General features: G+C 45.0%; 1 protein-coding gene across 6 annotated transcripts in view; it reads left to right on the forward strand.

Annotated features, from left to right (window-relative positions):
- LOC140739874 (unconventional myosin-IXb-like) overlaps positions 1 to 9,152 on the forward strand; it is a 110,708-nt gene extending 101,556 nt beyond the window's left edge. For 4 of the 6 annotated variants that reach the window (XM_073068485.1, XM_073068484.1, XM_073068490.1 and 1 more), the window contains 7 exons: positions 751 to 856; positions 1,590 to 1,721; positions 3,921 to 4,035; positions 4,474 to 4,521; positions 5,289 to 5,428; positions 7,975 to 8,102; positions 8,262 to 9,152. In XM_073068485.1, coding sequence (XP_072924586.1) covers positions 751 to 856; positions 1,590 to 1,721; positions 3,921 to 4,035; positions 4,474 to 4,521; positions 5,289 to 5,428; positions 7,975 to 8,102; positions 8,262 to 8,710 — 1,118 coding nt within the window. In that variant the 3' untranslated portion in view covers positions 8,711 to 9,152. Of the gene's footprint in view, positions 1 to 750; positions 857 to 1,589; positions 1,722 to 3,920; positions 4,036 to 4,473; positions 4,522 to 5,288; positions 5,429 to 7,974; positions 8,114 to 8,261 lie in introns of all 6 variants that reach the window. The other 2 variants (XM_073068489.1, XM_073068486.1) reach the window with 2 other exon arrangements.
- The last annotated feature ends 228 nt before the right edge of the window (positions 9,153 to 9,380 follow it).

Raw genomic sequence — 9,380 nt, forward strand, 5'->3', positions numbered from 1 at the left:
CATTGTTTCAGTTAATCTATTGTCTATTGTTTCATGACCAGAGTGTTGGGCTCCAAATTTGCCTTAACCCCAGAAGGACTGTAGGGAATGGTTTGCACAGGTTTAGTTTCATTGGTTCATCGTGTTATCTAGCACACAAAGTGGTCATTCAATCCATTGTTCTTTACTAGAAGGGGTGTGGATCATAATTTCAAAGTGACTTGCCTAAGAACAGAAGGGTCTTTTATTGACATACAGTGTGGAATAGGCCCTTCTGGCCCTTTGAGCCATGCCGACCAGCAATCCCTCAGTTTAATCCCAGCCTAGTCCTGGAACAATTGACAATGACCAATTAACCTACATCTTTGGACTGTGGAGGTTGGTGTACCCAGAGGAAACCCATGCCTTTGAGTTTGTTCTACCACATAGTGATCATTACTTGCTCCTGGACTTGTTCCAGTACATATCCACAGCCTTTCCCATGCCTTTGCATTCCACCAACAATGAGGTGGCCAGAACTGCAAACTTCCTGGGACCTCAGCAGTGACTTGTGTAAACAATTGTTTTATAGTCCTATGTTCCTGTTTATCCTTGTATTTCTTCAATGGCCTTCTTAATTTCTCCTTACATCTTAAACGATTTGTGTAATTACTTCATTAACCATCCCACACCCATGTCTTCAGCCTTGTTCCAAGCTTTGAATTTAGTTTAACTCTTTATCCTTCACACATAAGTGAACCATCTCTGTACATGGACATTGCTTTCTTTTAGAACACCCGGGGAGGCAAGAGCAGGTACAAGCAGTTTACAGTGTCCTTGAGCAACTGCCCAGCTGCATCTTCCACACTCTCGAACGCCTCATCTTCCACCTGGTCAAGTAAGTGAGTCACTTGAAAAGCGGGTGAAGGGGGAGGGTCTGGTAGGTACAGTTACAGATGTTTTAAACCACTGTCCTTAGAGATGTTATTTTGCAAATGCAGAATCATGGCACAAGCTGAGTTTGCCTTCTGGTTCCCAAAGGGAAGAGAAGGGCGAGGTAAGAAAAGGGGTGGGAAGTAGAAGAGGGTACAGTGAAACTCTTCTTGCTAGGGGAGCCTGAGGTGAGGGTAGGCTCAATGAGATTTGTCTAATTGGGAGAGAACCATCTGGGTTGGGAAGGAATGGAAGGCAGATGAATTTGGGGTGGGGTGGGAGCAGTGGTTTGCATTATTGAGGGAAAAGTTTACCTTCTCCGTGATGGAGAGAGCTCTATTCAAATGTTCTTGTACGACTGGGCTCTCTGGAACACTCAATGGACACTGCACGGGTCCTAGATTCTGCTCATTGCCCGACCAGAAAGGTAAGAATTACTAGGGGCTGGGGTTGTTATTTGAATATTTATTTGGGAGATGTGTGGTCGTGACTCAATTGATGAAGGATATCCAGACCCGGCTCCACCATTCTGACAGGCTGATGGGGCAACTTAGCAAGTTTTCTCTATAGGAGAAACCATATGTATAGAGGTGGTGATTGTACAGAATACCCATAACTTAGTTACTCCCGGTTAGGCTCAGTGGTGGTGTTTTGTTGGGAATGCAGTTCCTATGGGATGATGATGTTCTTGTTTTCAGGGTAGCGGTGTTAGAAGAGATGAATCGAATGTCTCCCAATGCCCTAGCGATCGTCTTTGCTCCTTGTATCCTCCGGTCTCCAGACAGCTGTGACCCACTGATGAGCATGAAAGACGTCTCCAAGACGACCATGTGAGTCTTCATTCTCTTTAAATCCATCAGGAATTAATTCTACTGGTTGTGTGTAGAGGATTGAGAGCCTCAGCAGGTGTGTGTGTGTGAGAGAGAAACACAGGTTCTCAGGGACCCACTGCCTGTATTTACCTGTTGTGTGAAACGGGGACGCCTCTTTTTCCTTTATTAGGGAGAGTGAGCGCCTGTGGTATGTCAAATACCGGGTGAAAGGTATGGGGTACCGTTGGGGTACTGCAAGTCTGTGTCTTTAGTGAGGCTTTGCTGAACGCTTGAAAACCAGCCTGTGAAGAGACAGGCAGCATCCATGGAGCGAGAAACAAGTTAATATTTCAGGTCCCCCTAAGAGGCACCATTCCTTGGTGTTTATTTTGCTCAAAATCTGATCAACATAGTAGCATTGAACCTTTGAAAGAGGCTGTGACACAGCAGTTGTGTGCCAGCACTTCCTCGAGCAGCACTACCCTGTCTCACTGTGACTGGACTGATTACACCCCGTGGGATCCTTTCTGAATATAAGTGAAGTAATTCATTGTGAACACAAGACCTTAAGGGAATAAAAATGTCGTCCTTGAGTTAATGGCATTTCCTCTGTCTTTCCCCAAATGGTTTAGCAATCCAACAGCATCAATCACCCTGGGGCCTTACTTAACTGCTTAATCATCATGTACCCACTTGCAGATCGAAGAGAGCAGAATATTCATTGGCATTAACCTAATCCAAGCCCAAACCACCCCTCTGCACACTCAAACAAGGAATTACTGGGCTGTTGTCCAGGAGCAAATATCCCCAGTGAGATCTTGGAACCTTGCAACACAGAGGGAGGCTATTTGGATCACTGGCCCTGTGCCAGCTCCAAGTACTCTCCAATTAGTTTTGCTAACCTCATACTGTTCTACCATGGCTCTTTTCCCAGAACCTTTTTTTTCTTCTTTACAAAATTCACTTTAAAAGATCCCAACAGTTTATATATTGCCCAGGGATGATCAGATTAATGCTTCGAGCTTGAGGGTTAAGATTTGTGGACTAGGGCTGTAATTCCACAGCAGATGTATGACACAAGCTGATTGAAGGGGATATGAGAGTAGATGGAGAGAAACTATTCTTTCTGTTTGGCGAGCTGTGGGGATTGAAGTATAGGAGAACAGGAAGATCTATGAATAACAACTGATAACAGGTCAGTGTTGTATTCTAATTGTGAGATGGATAAATTTTAATAAAACAGGACGTTGGGCTACAAACTGGTCATGACTTCATTGAAGTCTCACTGAAAACATCTCTATGGATCTATCAATGTCAGTAGAGAATGTGTTTTCTTTGCCCTATCAAGCAAAAAGATTGAGCTATCTCCTTGTGTGCTGCAAAGGCTTGATTTCTTTACAAAAATTCTCTATATAATAAAGTACCTTTATTATAATCATTGATAAGAGTTCAACTGGAGGAGAGGTACAACTATGAACCACTTTAGGAAAGATGTTTGGCTCTTGTTAAGGAGATACTCCAGACTGTCTTACTGGGGGAAATCCTCCGTAGTCAGATGAAATATTAAACTCGGAATCAGGTTTATTATCATTGACAAATGTCATGAAATGTGTTGTTTTGCAGAAGCAGTACCGTGCAATTCAAAATAAATGATAAATTGCAATAAATAAAATTATATGTAAAAAAGAAATCAGTGGTGCAAAAAAAGAGCAAAATTGTGAGGTAGTGTTCATAGGCTATTTGGAAATCCGATGATGGAGTGAAGAAGCTGTTCTGAAAAATGTTGAGTGTGTCTTCAGGCTCCTGTACCTCTTCTTTGATGGTACAAGTGAGAAGAGCACATGTGGTGGGGGGAGGGTCCTTAATGATGGAAGCTACCTTTCTGGGGCAGTGCCTTTTGAAGATGTCCTTGATGGTGGGGTGGCTACTGCCCATGATGGAGCTGTGTTACAACTCAATGGAACTTTTTCCAATCCAATGCAGTGGCCCCTCCTTTACCATGCGGTGATGCAACCAGTTAGAATACTCCCAAATGGGAGTGCCCATTATTTTAAAGAAGAGTAAGGGAGTTCATCCAACATTTTAGATACAAATCAAACTTTTTTGTGCCATTGTGCTGCATTGCTCCAACAGATGAAATTTACTTTCCTGGTTGTGATGAGCGGGGGGAAGAAAGCTGATGATTGGCACTATGTCTTATTGAGTTACTCCTTGCAGGTGTGTGGAGCTGCTGATCACTGAGCAGATGCAGAAATACAAACTGAAAATGGATGAAATCACCCAACTGGAGACAGCAGAGCAGCTTGCAATCCGCCGCCTCTCGTTCCTACGTGTGAGTTGGTAAACGCACTGTAACGGGGTTTTGAGAAACTGAAGGCCTTTTGGTCCTGGTATCTGTGGCACACGACTGGGAGGCCATTCAGCTCCCCTGAGATGGTAGTCCTGATTCCCCTCCCCCCTTTTTAATTTTGTTTCTCTATGGAGGACTGTGTGTCGTCTGCAAGGAAGCAAGATCACGGTGATGAAGGCACAAGTTGAGTGACAATGTGGCTTAGGAGTCGGCGAGGAGGAGCAATTTCAACCTCTGCTGATAGAAATCAGTTTGCAAACTACCCCAGCCCTATTGTGGGATCTGGGCTTCCCTCTTGCTCTGAGAATCGTTGGAACATCTGCTCTGTTTATATTTCTGTATCTGATTAGTTTGGGACTGTTTGGTGATTATTTTTTCTCTTCTTTGCTACTCCTCCTCACTCTTACTCTTGTTCTCCAGCTTTGGCCTCTTGAAGTCGGGTTTTCTGCTCCGTATGATGGGGTACTGGTAGGTACTGGGCTAGTTTGGATGATCTCCTCACTCTGCATGTCTGCTTTCATTCCACAGTTCATGCATGTTCCCTGATCGCCATCACTGGCATGCACCCATTGCGAAGCATGTGTTTTGTGCATGCCACCTCACCTTGGATCATCCCACCACCTGAACCCTCACTCTGCTCACTGTGTACTCTGTATTGAAGTGTTCCTTCACTCCAAGTATCCCTTTCCACTTCACACCGGCAACGTCCACTACCCAGGCATTGCTGTGCCTACCCCTGCGAGCGGCTATGTGGCATCTCCAAATGTAATAAACTTATTGTCCGCAGATTTCAGCCGTAAAATTTTTGGGGGGGGAGTTACTTTTAGCTAAATATGGTTGAAGGTAGCAGCATCAGATCGGAGGTTACCTCACCTCCCTCCCGTTGCGCCTTCATTCGCTCCTCCAAGTCAACCCCACGGCAAACCATTGTAGCGTGAAAGACATCATTACAGCCCGCAGTTGGGATCTCTGGGACTGTAATAAGTTCTTCCACCCTTTTCCGTCAATCCAACTCCAATATGGTGCAGGCTGATGGGCTCCCTGCCGTCTGAGAGTGGTCATGGTTTTGCCCCATTCGCTCCTACCACAGTGAAGTCACTGGGTTAGGAGGATTACTGGCTGATCCCACTTTTGCCACCCCCACAGCTGTCACCCTAACTGTGTTCTGGTTGGATCCAAGGCACCAAGGAGGAGCTCTGTAACAATGATCATCTTCTTCCCCACTTCCATTTTAGAGCAAAGGGCCTAGAACCCCAAAACCTACTGAGGAGAACCCGCCAAGCCTAGTGAGCCTGGAAGAAGAACCATCGGACACTGACATGGAACACGAGGAGGAGATCCTGATAGAGCAGATCCAGTCAATAAAGGAGGAGAGGTCAGTGAGGGAAGAAAGCCATCATGAAATACTACATTGCCTGGGGTTTTAGGTATCAATTCTCACTGAGGAATAAAATCACTGTTCCAGGGTTATTGCAAGAGACACCAATATCCTTAGAAAGAGGTGACATAGTATCAGAAGGTGTAGAATCCTTGTGAGATTCTGCAAGTGTTAAAAAAAACCCCAATGAGTTATATACAGACCTCCGAACAGTAGCCAAGATGTGGGATATAAATTACAATGGAGATAGACAAAGCAGGTAAAATGGGCAATGAAATGATTATCATAGGGGGATTTAAATATGCAGGTAGATTGGGGAAATGCTGGATCCCAAGAGAAGGAATTTGTAGAATACCTACAAGATGGCTTTTTATGGCAGCTTGTGGTTGAACCCATGAAGGGAAAAGCAATTCTGGATTGGGTGTTGTGTAATGAACTAGATTTGATTAGGGAGCTTAGGATAAAGGAACGCTTGGGAGGTAGTGATCATAATGTGATAGAATTGCAGTTTGAGAGGGAGAAGATGAAATCAGATGTATCAATAATACAGTAGAGTAAAGGAAATTACAGAGGCTTGAGAGAGGAGCTGTCCAAAGATGATTGGCGAAGGGGACATTAGCAGGCATGATGGTAGAACAGCAATGGTTGGTGTTTCTGCAGGCAATCCAGAAGGTGCAGGACAGATATGTCCCAAAGATGAAGAAGAGTTCTAAAGGGAGGATGAAGCAATGTGAGTGACAAGGGAAGTCAAAGACAGCATAAAAGCAAAAGAAAGGGCATATAATATAGTGGGGAAAATTAGGGGAGTTGGAGGATTGGGAAGCTTTTCAAAACCAGCAGAAAACAACAACAAAAAAGCATAAGGGGAGAAAAGATTAAATTTGAGGGTAAGCTAACTAAAAATATCAAAGAGGATGCCAAAAGTTTTTTTTTCCGGATATAAAAAGTGAGGTGAGAGTGGATAATAGACTATTAGAAAATGGCGCTGGAGAGGTAGTAATAGAGGACAAAGAAAGTATTTTGCTTCATCTTCACTGTGGAAGACACTAGCAATATGCCAAAAATCTGGGAGTATCGGAGGCAGAAGTGAGCGTAGCTGCTGTTACTAAGGAGAAGATGGTTGGGAAACGTAAAGGTCTGAAGGTAGGTTAGCCACTTGGACCAGATGGACTACTCCTGAGGGTTTTGAAAGAGGTAACTGAAGAGATTGTGGAGGCATTAGTAAAGATCCTTCAAGAATCTCTAGATTCTGAAACGGTTCCGGAGGACTGGAAAATTCCAAATGTCACATTACTCTTTTAAGAAGGGAGAGAGGCAGGAGAAAGGAAATCATAGGTCAGTTAGCCTGACTCCAGTGGCTGGGAAGATGGTGGAATCGATTATTAAGGTTGAGGTTTTGGGATACTTGGAGGTACACAATAAGGTAGACCAAAGTCAGCATGGTCTCCTTTAGGGGAAATCTTGCCTGACAAAACTGTTGGAATTCTTTTGAGGAAACAACAGGCAGAACAGACACGAGAGGAAGCAGGGCATCTGCAGAAGGGCTTTAATAGATGGGGTGGATGGAATATAGTGTAGGGAAGTATATGGTCATGCAGTTTGGTAGAAGGAATAAAGGTGCAGACTATTTTCTAAATGAGGGGGAAAAAAATCAAAAAATCCAAGATTCAAAGGAATTTGGGAGTTTTTGTGCAGGATTCCCTGAAGGTTAACTTGCAGGTTAAATTGGTGGTAAGGAAGGCAAATGCAACGTTAGCATTCATTTTGAGAGGACTAGAATAAAAGCAAGGGTGTGATGTTGAGGCTTTATACGGTATTGGTCAGACTGCAGTGGAGTATTGTTGGCGATTTTAAGCCCCTTATCTAAGGTGTGCTGGCATTGAAGAGGGTCCAGAGGTTTATGAAAATGATTCCAGGAATGAAAGGGCCAATGTATGAGGAGCATTTGATGGCTCTTTTTTTTCCCGTCACTAGAGTTTAGAAGAATGAGGGGAGATCTCAGTGAAACCAAAAATATTAAAAGGCCTAGACAGAATGGATGTTTCCTATTGTAAGGGAGTCAAAGAACCAGAGGGCACAGCCTCAGAATAGAGGGACGTCCATTTAGAACAGATGAAAAGGAATTTATTTAGCCAGAGGGTGGTGAATCTGTGGAATTCTTTGCCATGGATGGCTGTGGAACTCAAGTAATCGCGTATAAGCAGAGTTTTAATCAGTTCTTGGCTAGTCAGGGCGTAGCGATTTATGAGGAGAATGGGGTTGAGAGTGAGAGTAAATCGGCCAAGACTTAATGGGTCAAATGGCCTACTTCTGCTCCTATGTTACGGTCTAATATTGCTCCCCCAATCCTCTCCCTACCCAGTATGCATCACCCTGTCAATGGATAGCATTTGGTCTCTTGCTAGCCCAGAGACTACCTAAGAGAGCCCAATTTATTGCTCGATACTTCTAAAATTAGCTGTACATGGCCAATGCATGAAGGAGAAAATTGGGTTCTTGTTATGTGATAACCATACCTTTGTCTGTCTGCTGCTCCCCCGCAGGGATCAGCTGACACTTGAGCTCCCACAATTGGAGCAGAGAGGGTCTGATGAGGAAAACATGGATTCTGAGGCTTCATGGAGTATGGAGAGCCTCCTTGATGACCGACCAGCACAAGTGGAGTCCGGAGGTCAGTAAAAAGTAGGTTGCCATCTTGTGTACTTCTGAGGCTCCTTTATTTGTTCAATGTGGCAAGTGTGTTAGACAGCGCGAACCCGTAGTCTGCACAAGAGGCGAGAAGATAGGCAGCTGCAAAACTGATGTATGGTGTAAACTTTTCTCCCTCCAGGTTCTGCAGTGTTCCAGTTCACAGGATGCCACAAGCCTCTTCCTGCCACTCCAGAGGGCACTGTCACCCCAACTAAACCCGTGCTGCCAACTCGCCCTCCTATCGCGCAGCGACGGGCGTTCTCCATGCTCACCAGCATTAAGCTGCCCCGTCGGAAAGCCGTGCTGCCCATGCGGAACATCAAGCTTCCCCCCGGCATCGTCAGCGCTGTGGGCGGTGTCCCCACCAGTCCTGGCACCACGGATGGAGAGCCCCACCCACTGGCAGTCACTATGCGGCGACGCAACCTCCCCTCCCAGCGATCTGACAACATTCACTCCATGTATGTGCAGGACTTCCTGCCGCTACCGAACACTGGTGAGACGAATCCCATCCCAGCCAAGGTCCAGAGGAGGTTTTCTGACCCGCTAGCCGATCTACCCCATGGAGGTGATGAATCTGCCCTGTAACATTGCCCACCACCTACTGAAGAAGGCAGTGGATTATTCCCATTTATATACTTACCTCGCCAAGGCAGTTTGAACTACTCTCTCTCTCTCTCTGGCTTCATGCTCTGGAACCAAGGGGGAGCAGTGACTGCTTGGGACCAAGAGTGAGAGAAATTGGGATCTGAATGTGAAGAGTGAATGAGTGATGCCTGGGCTGAATGTGATCAGCAGGAGAATGAATGAATGACCACGTGGACCAAATGTCTGAGTGACTTGAGTGACCTTCTCTGACACTTTGCTCTGTTAGTACATTCCCTCGGCTGACCAGGGATTACTTACTCAGTTGCACTGTGCGCCTGGTATTGTGAGAAGGTCATTCTCCCTTGCCCTCCTGTAACCATTTTTCCCTACTTGTGAAAAAGTACAGTTTTTATAAATAAATGTTGTCCTTATTTGTTTTTTACTTGTCATGATGGAGTAAATGTAAAATATTTGCTAACTCAGATACAACAATGGGTTGAATTGGTTCTTAGTCCAGAGTATCTTTGAGCAGTAGGGAAGAGTGTGAAAGAGGAGCAGTAGCAGAAGGAGGTGATTATTTCTTGCAGATTTTCGGCAGTAATCAGTGGTTGTCTGGTGGTTTCTGTGACTGGGTTTATGTGCCTGACTTCAGGAAGGCACCTCAAAGCAG

The sequence above is a fragment of the Hemitrygon akajei genome, chromosome 16 (assembly GCF_048418815.1).
Source record: "Hemitrygon akajei chromosome 16, sHemAka1.3, whole genome shotgun sequence".
Taxonomy (NCBI): domain Eukaryota; kingdom Metazoa; phylum Chordata; class Chondrichthyes; order Myliobatiformes; family Dasyatidae; genus Hemitrygon; species Hemitrygon akajei.